Source organism: Leuresthes tenuis, unplaced genomic scaffold (assembly GCF_036924035.1).
Source record: "Leuresthes tenuis unplaced genomic scaffold, fLeuTen1.0.hap1 SCAF_10, whole genome shotgun sequence".
In the NCBI taxonomy this organism is placed as follows: domain Eukaryota; kingdom Metazoa; phylum Chordata; class Actinopteri; order Atheriniformes; family Atherinopsidae; genus Leuresthes; species Leuresthes tenuis.
Window position 1 is genome coordinate 4,535,882 of NW_027325364.1, and position 15,159 is coordinate 4,551,040.

A 15,159-nucleotide genomic window follows, 5' to 3' on the forward strand; every position below is an offset into this window, starting at 1 on the left:
ATTATTTAAAATGCAGGCAAACTTAATTAAGCCAAGTAAAAATTCAATAAGTAATTCATATGGGTACATTTAATGCACAGATGCAATGTTCAAAAGATTAAGAAAAGTTTTAAGGATGTTCCAACCAGAGCTTTAAGGGCTAATCATAGATCTGTAGCTGCTGAAGAAAAGAACTAATTGATGGGCAGAGGATGGAATGGCCTTCCTGCAGTCCTGACCTCAACCCCGTTAAACATTAACATATTAATCTATCGATTGATATATGTGGATCAGTTTTAGACCTTCTATTGGTCCTAAAATGACCTTTTTCCTCACTGTAGTCAGTTTTACAGAGACTGTATTAATCTCTAAGCAGTGGAAGGACAGCCCACAAAAAATGACTTGCCCAAAGGAAAATTTTGCATATGAAAATTGCACCAAGAACCTTTCCTACAGTCGCACATATGCTTTCACATATATACGAGTTCAATTCATACCGGACTTCATAACCTCCAGCCGTTGTACTCAGACTTGTAAGTAACTTTAATATTTCCAATGAACTTATCAGATGAATAGAGTATCATCAAACCTTTACAATGTGACTGAAAGATTAAGTAAATCACGACAGGAAAGATCTGAAATGTAAACGCTGATGCGTAAAGTTTATGAAAATTATCAAATGAAAATGAGCTGGGAGAGGATGACAGCTTCACATTGAGCTTCCACAAGTTTTTAAATCATACAGTCAACTTTTAGTTGAGTTTCATTTGGTAAAAATCTTCTTTCTCGATGACAAAATCAAAAACTTTGGTTTATAGCTGTGAAAAAGTACAGACTAAGTTAGTTACTTGGTTTACATATAAATTTGACCATCAGTCAACAGGAAACTAATCAGGCTAACAATCTAACAATATACTATATATATATACTATATATATACTATACTAACAATCTTTCATTTCTTTTGGGCTCATCTTTGTAAAGAAGCACAAACGTTGTTTTGTTGCAGTCGGTCTGATGTGAGGATTGGATGCTAATCTGTTTTTTCTTCGTTATTTTTGTTAGTTTTAATGATTGTAAGCTGGATGAATTTGATTTCATATAATTTTGGATTATTCCAGTTTTCAACCAGTAGAGATCTCACTCGGGCAGAAGAAACCAAGAGTCAACAAGTATTTATTCGGAAATATTTGCAAATAAATAGACATGCAGAAGCGTCACAGCTGGTTTTGTGTCACATTATCTTCTTGTTTGCAGTAAACATCAAAAATGGATTGGTTCATGATGATGATGACTGCACTGTTCTTTGGTAAGAGCATTAATGTTTCAGCATTATCGATTAAATAAATGAGTGTTTCTCTTCTTCAATCATAACACATCGACAGGTGATGACAGAAAACAGTTTTCTTCTAGTGAAACACAGAAAAAGGGGATAAAATCTAACAGTATTTTCTCCAGTAACCAGCAACTGACTTTAATAATTAAACAATACACCACAACAATACACCTCTGTTTATATGAACATTTTCTGCCCTGTAAGACAAATTTTGTTTAATTTGTTCAAATAATTCAATACTTAACTTAACTACATCCTCCATCTATATGTAGGACTTCACCTCAGCTGCTGCTCACAGTCCCCCCCGCGTTATTACCACTATGTTAACTTAGAAATGAATTGGGCCGACGCTCAACAGTACTGCAGAGACAAATACACCGACTTGGCCACCATCGAAAGCATGGATGATATAAGCAGGCTGAAAGCCGATTTCTCTTATTCTTGGGCATGGATTGGACTCTGGGACGACCCCAAGTCCTGGAAAACTTCCATGGGCAGTGACAGAAACTCTTGGAGATGGTCAACAACCGGGGAAACGAGCAAAACCGGTTTCCAGATGTGGAAATCTATTCAACCAGATTACAAAGGGAGAGAGGAAACGTGTGGAGTCATTGGCGATCTGGGACTATGGTTTGACGTGGATTGTTCCCTGACCAAAAACTTTATTTGCTACAATGGTAATTCATGTTTGATAGATTTAATCCAGTGATTTTTTTAAATAAATAGTCAGAAAAGGTTTCTCCTCCGGCGCAGCAATGCTTGTCTTTATGCGTCTCCCTATGGAAGACCCTGAGTGCCAAATACATAAAACTTTGTGCACGTGTTACTGACTATAACTATGATAGATTCTAGCAGTCGTGAAGCCTTATTATTAGCATACAGCAGGAGGTTATTTTAAAAGCGTCTTTAGTTGTCTAAATGTATAGGGAGCTGCTATTTCATAACCTATTTCATAACGTTCTCTAAATTATAATTCATGGCTCAACAAGCTAGGAGAACCACAACCAAGCAGGCTTCCAGTAAATAGTTATTGTTGGCTTCTATTAAGCACTTGTGAATACTATGATGACTGAAAAGTTGAGCAGTTGTTGTCAATATCTTCAGCATTGTACAAAAACACAAACTGCAATGCAGCACAAGAGCAATAATTGAACTTACACTGATTTATTTTCTGTTGCAGTTACAAAGCAAAACAATAAAAGCTATGTGCAAATCTCAGGTATGAGAACATGGACGTCTGCTCAAGAGTACTGCAGGAAACACTACACAGACTTAGCAATGATTGAAAATGAGGAAGAAAACGCTGAGGCTAACAGGGCAAAACCATCTGGAACACCTTGGATCGGTCTGTACAGAGTTCCATGGACCTGGTCCGACAAGAGCAAAAGCTCCTTCAGCAACTGGGATCCTGAGGACTACAAGAACGCTGGTGGTAAACAACACTGTGTGGTAGAAAGTCATTTGCATAAGTGGCATGATGAAGATTGTAGTTCCAAGAAGCCATTCATCTGCCATCAAGGTGATTATTCATAACGTATATAAAGAAACATTTTTTTTCAGTAAAAATGTGTCCCATTATTTCTGACTCAGTGTTTACTGTTCAGTTCCAAGCATGACCTCCACTTTCAAGATAAGGACTGAGACTGATGCTGACCTGACTGATCCAGCTATTTACACCCAGGTCCTCGAGCAGGTAAAACTTTCTGTCCCCGTTTTTATTTCAGCATAAATGATGGTTGTGTTAGTGACTGCTTATTTAATTCCTCTTCAGATGAACGACTTGCTGAGACGTCAGGGACTGACTGACTTCAAGCTGCGATGGAAGAGTCCACCCAGAAAAGCAGAAAAAAAGGACAAAACTCAGTGATTTAAATCAAGGAACAATCATGTACTCAACTGTTCTTAATGCAGTTTTGATTGTCCCTCTTCACTGTAGTGATCTGTACTTAAGGTTTTATGTAGTTTGACTTGAGTGGTATTTGATTTATAACCAAATAACATACGCATATATATTTGTGTGAAAAGGGGTTTTCCCTGGTACAACTGATAACTGAATGCCATTAGATTTTAGTCCCGGGTGATGTGGTAGAAGCCATGGATATCAGAGCTTCATTAAATAATGGCTGTGATTTCTGTGCTTGTTTATTCTTTTTAATAATTACTTTAGTTCAGTTCATATTTTTAAATACTGTTCAACTTTTATGTGTTTTGACTTTATTACTGTCATCAGCAGCCTTGATAATATTGATCTTGTAACCTGGAACATGTTTTAAGTAGGGATTCACCGATCCAATATTTGTATTGGTATCGGTACCAATATTTATGAAAAGTCTTGATCGAATATCGGTGAAAATCGTCCGATCCATATCGCAGATTTTTTTTTCTCCTTGTCCTGTCCAGCATTATGGCAACAGAATTAGAATCTGAATACTGTCAATTTCAGCTCCTTTATTATTTAATATTTATTTTGTTTTACATTTGGATTTTGAATCCCTAATTGTACTGGCTGAACCAGATACACTTTTTTTGGTTAAGATTGTTTTACTAGTGCACAATTATTAAATAAATAATAATTCAGTCCATTTATATCTGTTTATTTGTTTTTAAAGAATAGGAAAGACATTTTTAACACAAGTCTGATGTTGCCTTGCATAAAAAAAATAATTCTGCGCTGTTTTTCTGTATCGGAACAGTATCGACCGATACTAAACCTCACATATCATGGAGAAATTATCATTATCATTAAAAGTTGTTTCTGCACAACTTCACAACACTCTGCAGTTTGTTTTTTCTCTTAACAGAAAGTCACCTACACCAGCAGATGAAAAAAAGTCTGAACAGATTAAAAAAAAAAACCTTTTCATGAAGACTGTTTTGACGTTCAAACTTATTAGCTTAACGTAAAAGTGTATCCATTGTGTGCCATAAAGCCTCAGCTCTACATGATGCTCAAAGGTCACCTCATTGTCAATCACTGACCTCCACAGCTGGGCCAATTATTGCCTCTCCCCACTGCTCGTGGCTTCACCCACCTGTGGGCACGTCTTGACCCCCGGGGCACTTGGCCAGGGTCACTGGGGCATGCTCTGGCCCACTGTGCTTGGCTGGCTGGGGCGCTTGGCCCTCTCGGGTATTGGGGTTTGGGGGTGCTCTGGCTCCTGGGGCCCGGGTCCGGTGCACGGCCCATGTCTGGGTGGCTGGGGCCTGGCAGGGTCGGTGGGCTGTTGCCCCTGGTTCCCGGGGGCTTCTGCCCTATGCTTATGGGGGCTCTGTCTGGGGCTTCCTCTGCAGTCTTCTGGGTGGATGCATGGTTGTCCCTGCGGTGGGCTCCCCGGGTTCTGTGCTCCGTTGGGGCTGTTGGTGGCCTGTTGTGGCCCTCTCTGCCTGCTTCTGATTGCTGGGGGGCTGTGGATTGTGGCCCTGTACACTTATGCACGGTTATCATGTAGGACCCATGCCATGTGTATTGCATGTTTATGCACACACACGCACATTCATTAGCCAAGTAGCATGCTCGCTAAACAGTTAATGTGTTATCCTGTGGTTTGAGGTCATCTATATCCACACCTGTGTTGTATGCGATTGCCGCTACTTGTTTGTTTGTGTTTGTTTTTTGTCTGCTGGCAGGTGCTCCTGGAGGCGCTAAGGCTGGATTTCCCACAGAGGCCGTGGACTGTCTTCCGTTTTGTTTTTACAGGTGTAGCAGCTGGTTACACATAAAAGGTATTCAGATTACAATTCTGCAGCCATAATGCTGGACAGGACAAGGGGGAAAGAAAAAAAAGTATCCTGAACAGTAAACAAAAGCTCAACCTTTACCACTTATTCAAATACTTTCATAATGAGACGAGCACTTATCCACCATCAAGTATTGTGAAAGTCTTATTATGAAAGTATTTTCAGGTACTTAAACACACATAGCATAAAATCTAGTCAAATGTATCCAAGTGCACTGCAACATCCTGATGGCTTTTACACAAATCTTTATCACCACAACACATGAAACCACAGCATAGCCACATTGGTGTTAACAGAATTGACCACAAACTTCACCAACCAAAGCTGTTCAACTGTCTCTGGACATTTAACCACTGCTGATGCACAAGCTCGGGCTACATGTGGTGTAGTGGTTAGCACTGTCACCTCACAGCAAGAGGGTTTCAGGTTCAGCTCCCAGCTGGTGGCTTTCTGTGTGGAGTTTGCATGTTCTGCATGTGTGGGTTCTCTGTGGGTACTCCAGCTTCCTCCCACTTTCCAAAAACATGCATGCTGGGTTAATTGGTGTCTCTAAAATTGTTTGTGTGGACAGTTGGATGAAATGGGTATAGAAAATGGATGGATGGATAATACATGAATGACAGATTGCTCCAGAAAGTTAAACAGAGAAGGGGTCCTGGCACACATGCTATCATAAGACTGTTGTCTTTGCATATCTTCAGTAATACATATTTAAACACTTTTCTCAGCCCCCCCTCCACCAATTCTATTCAATATGACTTAAAAGTAATGTATTTCAGTCGGACATCTGGTTTGTGTACAGCCCATTTTGTGCGTTTAGTCACGGGAGGTTCGACTCGGGAAGTAATCTAGAAAAAAAAAAGGTAATTTGGATGCAAAACTTTATTACACCTTTCATTTCAACACAAGGCATCGTGCTTTCCTAACAGTAACCATGCAGTTTTTCATTTCTAATCATAAACAATTATGTTACATACTCAACTTTAACAATGTCACAAAGATCTCAAACAATGAAAAACACAGTTTGAGCTATTTTTAGGAAAATCAACAGATTTTTCTGTTTTCCACTGCACTGTCGTATGTGTTCTGTTCTACTCTGGTTTCTTCCTCAGACCTATTCAGGATTTCAGGTTATATGATGCAACACCATGAGGCAAAACACATCCGCAGAGCTGACTTTGGTTGAGCTGATCATTTGGATACATGAAAATTATCATGCAAAAACTGTGAGACCAAATAATGATGAGCAGAGAGATGAGAGGACATTTCCACGCAGATGTCAGCGACTCCTGCACCGATGCGCTGTTGCTCTGTTCAAAGGCTGGATTCATACCTGTAGGTATATCTTCTATCATCTTCACACTTTTTAACATTACTAATATGAGTCTGCTATCATTTGTTTGATTAATCTACCTCAACCTGCTCGACTGAATACCATATTTTAGTTTTACATTGTGAAATTTGAACTTTTCAGGAACTTTTCCACAGCAGCAACTCTAAATTTTTTAAATAACATCAGCAAAATCAATTTACGTTTAGAAAATTAAATCCACAAACACACACAAAACAAAAGCTTACTCAGTTCGAACAAAATAAAAGCACTGTAGGCTTCTATTAATCAAAACACCAGCAATTCCATGTGTAGAGTTTTATATTGAACATAAAATGTACACAACAACTTATCTGCAAGAAACAAAGATATAAAACTGTTTTAATTTCTACATGGAGGAACTGAAATGTATGAAAATGATTTTAAACCAAAGTCTGGACTTTGGTGCACTTTAATCATGTCTGAATCATTTGATTTAGAATTTCACAATAAGGAACAGAGAAAGAAAAATTGTGACAGATTGTGATCCCAAACATTACAGAGGGCACTATAAATATGACCAAAATAAATGTCTTTAATAACGGTGCAGCCGTAAAAGCCCAGTCAAGGTGTCTGTGAGGTGAATTTGTGTTTTAACATCTGCTCTCCTCGTGTGGTTCTAATTTCTGATATTTCTTTCCAAGTTTCAGTTAAATCTGAAATGGACAACACCCTGCATCTGATCTTCCTCTTCTTTGGTAAGAGCCTCTACTGTTTGATCTTCCATTCAGTGACCAAGCTGAGAAATGCAGACCTTGAAGAGAAGGTTAACTTTAGAACAGCGTGCTAATTCTACAGTTCAAATCACTGCTGAGATACAAGTGACTTGATCATTTAGAAATGTCTTTATAAATATAAACCAACTAAAAATCTTAAGATAACAACATCCCAGGTATTCATTACAATCCAAGGACAGCTCGTCCATATCAGACTTAAAAAGAAATAAATCTAACAACCTAAGTAGGTGGGTGATTATTTATTATTTATTTATTATTATTTAAAAATCATGTGTGGATTTTATCTATCTTCAACTTTCCTTGATTTGGCCTCAACTCCTGCTCTGATGTCACTCGTAAATATCACTATGTTAGCTTGAAAATGACCTGGACCGACGCGCAGCGTTACTGCAGAAATAGTCACACTGACCTGGCAACCATTGATAACAAGGATGATGTAAGCAGGTTAAACAAACCAGCCACAGAAACCACACCGGTGTGGATTGGCCTGAATGATCACCCACAATCCTGGAAGGGAGTTATGGGCAATGAAGCAAACTCCTGGAGATGGTCAGCGTCTGGTCAAACAAGCGCGACCGGTTACCAAAACTGGTCACCAGATCAGTCGAATTTTTCAGGAGGAAATGTCACCTGTGTGAAAGTAGACCAATATGGAAAGTGGAACAGTGTCGACTGTCACACGAAATCATATTTCATTTGCTACCAGGGTAAGAAAAAAACCCCCTCTGTGGTCATGTTTTAAAACCCCTAACAGGTGTGCTTCTAACGTTGGCGTCTCCCTTAATTTAAACTGCAGATACAAATCTTTCTGGTCAGAAAACATATATTGAGATAAAACGCCTATTAACATGGGAGAATGCCCAGACTTACTGCAGAACAAGCTACACAGACCTGGCTTCGATTGAAAACGCTCAGGAAAACACACAGATGAATTCAATCAAAACAAGCCTAGTTGTGTGGATTGGCTTGTACCGAATGCCGTGGATGTGGTCAGACAAGAGCAGCAGCTCCTTCAAAAACTGGAAGCTTGGTCAGCCAAATAACTACTCCGGGAACGAGTACTGTGTACTAGAGGATGTAGACCGCCTTTGGCACGATCACGCTTGTAACGAAAAGTTCCCCTTCTGGTGCCATGATGGTAAGAAGAAATGTAAAAATTGGTAAATTTGTTTCAATTCCTACCTTGAAATGCATCTATTTAATGTATTCGGTGGACTGTCAAGATCTAAAAGTCAAGAGGGTGGTGAGGATGAGGATTCAGACCCATGCTGATCTTTCAGATCTAGCTATCAATACCAAGCTCCTCCAGCAGGTAAAACTCACTTCTCTATATTCTCCGTTTCTCTTATGATCAAGTGAAGCAATTCTGTTCTGACCTTAGACCTCGAGCATCAGATCAATACAATCAGACTTCAGGATGAGATATTTAAATCAATTCACAGGCATCAGACTAATAACATGAAATCAGACATGAATATGATTTCATGCACCAAACCTCAGGCTTCACACATTAGACCTTAAACACCGGATCTAAAACATCAGAGACCAGAGGCATAAACAGTGCTTCCACACAAAAACCAAGGATACACCTTGTCCTCTGTGAGATATGTGCACCACCTGGATTCCTGATCTGGCTTCACACTAGGAACGTGGCATGCATTTTGTGTGTGCTTTGCTGAACCACTGCATCGTGGATGTATTGACACCAGCAACCTTTCAGCTGTGGCTGCAGCGCAGCAGCTGCCTGCACAGAGATCTTTTTCTCTGCCCCCTTAATCCAATTTCGTGTCGCACATGGGGTGGAGCCTATCCCAGCTATCCCAGCTCTGCGAGAGGCAGAGGACACCCTGGACAGGTCGCCAGTCCATCACAGAGCCACACAGAGAGAGACAAACAACCACACACTCACTCTCACTCTTAGGGACAATTTAGAGTCACCAATCAATTGGGTGGAAGCCTGAGTAGCCGGAGAGAAGCCACGCATACACGGGGTGAACATTCGAGCGCCACAAAGAAAGTCCCCAGCCGGGATTAGAACAAGGAAACCCTCTCTATGAGGCAACGGTGCTAACCACGACACCACGTGCAGCCCCGTACTCTTTATCAAAGATCTTTAAAACATTATGCATGGTGTTCCTCATGCTTTTAGAATGACAACCTGTAAAGCACTTAGAAAAAAACTGTAATTTAAGGGGCGACTTCAAATGCTTTAATGTCTGCTTTAATGTTTGGCTTTTTTGCTGTTAAAAGTTGCAGGAGTCACAATCTATTAACTATTGGATGCAATTATCGATTCCATTATTAAATATCTACAATTTACATGTGAGGAAGTGTTTTTGTGCTAACATTAAAAATCCCACCTTTATGTGTTTGTTAAAACTTTGGAGTCTAGATGAAGGCAGGTCTCCACTGACTGCATAAGCACATTTCTCAGATGATACAACAGGTATAATAACTGCAACATCACATGAGTAAACAAACCATATAAATGTCATAAAGAGAAATGTCACCAGATTTTTTTCATAATTTAGATTGTCCCAAGGCATGTCATGCACTTTGTTACAATCTAGACATGTGACTTCATGCATCATAGTGCATATCTAGATTGTAACAGAGATAGAAGCTGCGGAAAACACAAAGGCTGGCTAATGAAAAATAAAAATTATATATATTCAATATATTAATTTAATGATTTGTTATTTCTTGAACGTTTTGCCATGTTTTTGCTGCTATATGTATAAAAAACACCAGGTATCAGAAGAAGAGAGCATTTTTACTTCAGGAGAAACAACTTGATGAGACAGAATGAAACAAACATATAAATCAAGTCTTCTTTCTTCTTCTCTCATCAGATCGATGAAAAACTAAGGACGCAGGGATGGACTGATTTCAAGCTGAGATGGAAGATTCCTCCCAAAAAACAAGAGGAGAAATAATTTTTTTAAAAACAGTAAAAGCCTAGAAGTGCATTGTTGTAGAAAAACTAGTGTTGTGAAATTAAGGATTGATGTGTTCTTGAATTTAAGGTATAAATAGCATTTTTAAAAAGCCTCTGCTGTTGGGTGTTAAAGTTATGAGAGGTTTACAAATCAGCTCACGAGGAGGAAACAGCCTGCTTAGTTTTGCATTTTAAGTGCATTTGCATAGGTGAACATTTACATTGCCAAGAAATATTTCCAACCTGATGACATTTAAACAACAATATTCGCTGTTGTTTTTATTAACATCCATGAATTATAAACAACACTTTCCACGGGATGCATTTATTTGCTAATCAAATACTCAAATGACAACCTTTTATATTTTTCTTTTTAAACAAATGCCAATTTTGACTCAGAAACAGAAACACCTTAAAAATAATTGGGGCTGAGGCCTGTCCATCAGTGTGTTGCATCACCGCTTTTTTTATTTTTTAAAAAAGGTGTTTGGCTTGTTTGCAGAGCCACAGTTCTTCCTCTTCTAGCTTGGATCGTTTAGCTGGGATTAAATCGGAGCATTGGTCTGATCTGAGAACAGCATTTGCTTTAATAGCCCCACTGTAACTGGAACAATGGTTGAAAACACTACAGTTTTCAAGGCCTTGAAACCGATTTCTTCCAGCAAAATTCATAAAAACAAAATCATGATGTTAAGATTCTTAGTTTCTTATGTTACTATGAGTGGGTTTATTGTTTAGGTCTATAGTAATTATATAATAGTGAGCACCGTATACCAGGGGTTGGCTTAATCTATTCAGAGACCATCTGTGTAATTTGAAGCTGCATTTTTTGTTCCCCAAATATCTTAAAATGTCAATTACTGTAAAAACTAATAAAGTTATATGAAGATTCATTAGTTATCTGGTGTCATTGTATTTTAGTTTGAGGTTGGCTGCTCATCCTGTTGACCTCAGCTGTCCAATTATTTATTTATTCATTCATTCATTCAAAATCGAAAAAAAGATATACATATGTATAGATATCTAGATATGTGTGTGTGTGTGTATACGTATAACATGCCAAATCCTGGAAAGAGACAAAAGTTTTGTTGTCCACATAAAGTCCTTAAGAAAGTAGGATACAACTTCAAAGAGGAGTTTGACTCACAGAGGACACTTGAGACAGTAAAAATAAAGATATATTACACTAATAAACAACACCTCCATGGCGCCAAGCTCCAAGTAAAGGTTTACAACTGGCTGTAAAGAAGCAAAAGGGAGGCTGAGGATCTGTTAAGTGGGATCTAAATGGCCAATATTCCACCATTTGGTGCAATGGCATATTTGGACAAAACACTGGGAACACAAATGCACAAAATGGGTGTCATGCACCCTGTGGGACACGATTCACAACTCTGTAAAGCTGCAACCACACCTCCAAAATCTGCAGCTCATACGGTCCTCACAAACTGAGGGACATCCGCTTTAATATTTACATTACTTTACATTACGACTTACAAAAGAAAAACGCTGCTCACATTAACTTCAGATGATATGTAGGGCATTATGCAACATCAACATGGAGCAGTTTAAATTTGCATGCATTCACGTTTCTTTCCTTTTAAAAGCAAATATTCAAACCAGGTGTCTACAGCGCAAGCTATTTAAATCTTTTCCAGCGCCTTTTTTGCAGTACACTAACAAACAATAGGCATACAACGACCAAGGAATTCAGCTTTTAGGGAAACAACAGCTAATGCCTCTACATGTTCACTCATCCAACAGTTATGCTGATAATAAACTTTTGCTCCTGTTGCTGTTTTTAAATCATGGCTCGTGGTTTGTTGGCTGGCTGATTAACCAGTTTGGTACGAAGACTTTGAAGGAACAGTTACGCAGGCATTCATGGATCACATAAAAACCTTACAAAATCTGGAAATATCCGTATATTTCCTGCAGTACCACCATTAAGCCAGCATTTGAAGGTTCAAGGTAAACTATTAGATGGATTATAGTGAAATAAACACAGCCATTCCCCTCTCTGGATTAATAATAACTGTGGTGAGCCATGACTAAATGTGTGCAGAAATAATAACATTCCCATCAGTCAGGAGTGCACTGAAAGTACTAAAATACTAAAATCGGAAGCTGATTAACACAAATAGTAAGCTTTCCTTGCATCCCTCTTTGTCTATGCTTAATATAGCCTCTTACGGGCTAACTTGTCTGCTAATTTAATGCAAACAGATTGACATATACCTTGACCCTTTGCCACAAAAATCCGCAATGGATGGCTGGATACATGTGGTTCCGTCCCAAAATGAAAACAAATGACTGGATGAATATTGGATAGAGTGATCAAAAGTACAAGAGGAAGACAGTGAGTGATGGGACAGAGGAAAGATGCAGAAGAGGAGCTGGGGGAGGATGAGGAAAGTGAAAGGCAGACAGGGGAAGACTTAGCTGGGAGGGAGGTCCAGCAGCAGCAGGCTGTAGGAATGTTTCACATGTCTGTCCTCTGCATGACCTCGCCTCCCTGGAGTGTGGGAGATACTGGGAGTAATTAGCCTCTTTTAACATTGGAGCTGTGATTCCTTTCCACCTCAATGGGGTTAGCAGTGGCATTGAAGGAGATCAAGTGTATCATTTCAAACATAGCAGATTTAACTACCTTCTTGGCCACTACAATGATGCATATTCAGATTCTTTGGTGTGTCTGTTTTTGTTTAAGTTGTTTCCAGTTATTTCCAGTTGAAAAATGCTGGAAATTACTGTCATTAATTTGAGGCAGAACAGATTTCCTCCCCCCCACCCACAGACCCATCTTGCGGCTGACCTATTTTATCTTCTACTAGATTTAATTATGAATTCTCCAACTGCAAATATGTCTCACTTAAAGTCAAGGATTAGGGATTCAAGCAGATGTGAATGAAGAGAGACGGAGCCTAAAAAGTATTGATTTTGTAAAAGGTCTCATGGTTCCAATCATGAAACATCAGTGTTATCCACTTTGCTTTGATGCCTATTTGAAACAGATGAGTGTTACTTTACACCTGACTGTTCATCAGTGCACCAATACACATAGACTAATGCAAACTCTGAGGTGGTTGGCAAAAAAACCACGGTCGTATTAAAGTCATCTTCCAGTGAAACCATTCATTTTATTGGACTTTATCCGATATCCGATTAAAGGGTTTATAGATTATGTTTTGTAGTGGTGAAGGTAGAGAAAATTCTGTCTCCTGCACTAATTTATAGGTTGAAACCATGTGCATAGTTTTGTTCAGTCATCAAATCATTCAAATAATGACAGAAGCAAAATAATCTGAAGCTTTAGAGTCTGGAGTGTTGCTGAAACAAGGGTAGACTGATGGATGGGTTATAAAACCACACTGTACAGAAATTAGTAGATAAGCATGGATGGTAGATAGTTTGGATGCAACAGATTGTCTCATGTATGGTAGTTTTTTAATCAGCAGCTCATAAACTGTGCTGATCCATATTTTAAAGCTTTATTTTTATAAGCTCAGCAAAAACACCCATGAATGTGTTGACTGGATTATTTTAGATATCCAAATTCTTATCTTAAACTGAAAAATGTATGACTCATTATTGTACAATATTTTAATTAACAACTAGTATCTAAAAAAATGAAATGCTGAAAGACTTGTTGAAGCAACCATCATTCTAAACTAAGATGCATATTTTAAAGCTCACCAACTAAAAGTACAACTTTGAGTAACAGTATATGTTTTAAACTTAATGTTTTCAGTTTAGACAGTTTGTCCTCCCCTTGCTCTCAGTCTTCCTGGTATGTTAAGCTGAGCTAAAGGCTTCTTGGTTGTAGCTCTGACCCAGTACTATGTCTACTTTAGGAGTCTGTATGAAGTCTTTGGGGAGTACTACCACACATTAGTTATCGAAAGCATTTTTTGTGGTGTGACTACACTGTAACAGAAATCCATGAGTGTAACTATGAAGAAGTGAGCTTACCGTTCCTCAGTAGCCTGCCCCTTACCTCTGAAAGAGGCTACCAGTTTGAAGCATCTGGTCAGAAGTGCCACCGTGTCATAACGTCTGGAAAGAAAAAAGCATTGAACAGCAGGAGTTTATTTCCAAATAAAACTATCAACCACTTTCAGCTGTCCAAGATTAAAGATGACCACTGTGAAAACATTGTGATGACATCTTTGATCGTGGCTAATAAACTGTCGTCTCACACCAGATGCTGAAAGAGGTTCAAAAATAAACATTTGGTCTTGTGACCAAGGATAGTCAGGGACTAATTCATATCAGTGTCAAAAATTTAGGATGACCATCCTACAGCGCGACTGCTGCTTTGACCTCTGTTTTCTAACAGCCGATAGGGATGTATAATGGGATGACGTGTTGATCAATGCAACACCGGAGCTATTGTATAACAGGTCCATATTCTTCACAACTTTCTCTTTGGGATTTTCTCATACACACAAATTATTTTAACTCTTTGCTTCACTGTTCATCACTGAGCGATGCAGCTGGATGACGCGCCCTGATGACATTTGACACTTGTCGTACCGTCTCCACACATCAAACATGATGTGGCAAAGTACATTAAATGCCTGTCAAACAGTGTGGCTCGCGGTGCACTTGTAAGATTTAACACAAAAGTGTATATGGACAGATTAAAAGTGTAATGATTTCAAGTTGAAGAAATAAAACTTCCTCAACTGCTGGCATTAGTACTTTATTTCCTAATTTCTAACTGGATGCGTATGCGTTTATTTGCAAATCACTTTATCAAGACTTATTTCTCAAAATATTTGAGCCGCCCTGAATTACTGTCGATGTCTCTCAACTTCTGCTATACCGAAATGTGTCAGCAATCAGAACGAGCTTATTTCTGCTCGTTTCTAATTATGGTCAGATGACAAAACATTGGCTCCTGGGTCTCCAAACAATTGGGAACGTTTTAGAGTGCATTGTGGGTGATGTAGGCATGGGCTATTTTTACTCTTACGCTGCGAATCAACACCTAAAAAAAATGTAAAAATCTGCTGCGAAAGTTACAGTTACATCTAAAAACCAAACGTTTATGCAAAAT

General features: G+C 38.8%; 1 protein-coding gene across 1 annotated transcript; it reads left to right on the forward strand.

Moving 5' to 3' along the window:
* The first annotated feature begins 459 nt into the window (after positions 1-459).
* LOC140315616 (putative C-type lectin domain family 20 member A) lies at positions 460-3,325 on the forward strand. Its single transcript, XM_072393222.1, has 6 exons — positions 460-512; positions 1,237-1,288; positions 1,588-1,992; positions 2,496-2,834; positions 2,920-3,008; positions 3,087-3,325. The coding sequence occupies exons 2-6, from the start codon at positions 1,249-1,251 to the stop codon at positions 3,180-3,182; spliced, it is 969 nt and encodes a 322-aa protein (XP_072249323.1). The 5' UTR covers positions 460-512; positions 1,237-1,248; the 3' UTR covers positions 3,183-3,325.
* The last annotated feature ends 11,834 nt before the right edge of the window (positions 3,326-15,159 follow it).

Bases quoted from the DNA above. Each gene is read 5' to 3' on its own strand.
- LOC140315616 (XM_072393222.1), top strand. From the start codon at position 1,249: ATGGATTGGTTCATGATGATGATGACTGCACTGTTCTTTG. The intron at 1,993-2,495 runs GTAATTCATGTT...TTTCTGTTGCAG, and splicing joins AAACTTTATTTGCTACAATG to TTACAAAGCAAAACAATAAA. The intron at 2,835-2,919 runs GTGATTATTCAT...TTTACTGTTCAG, and splicing joins GCCATTCATCTGCCATCAAG to TTCCAAGCATGACCTCCACT.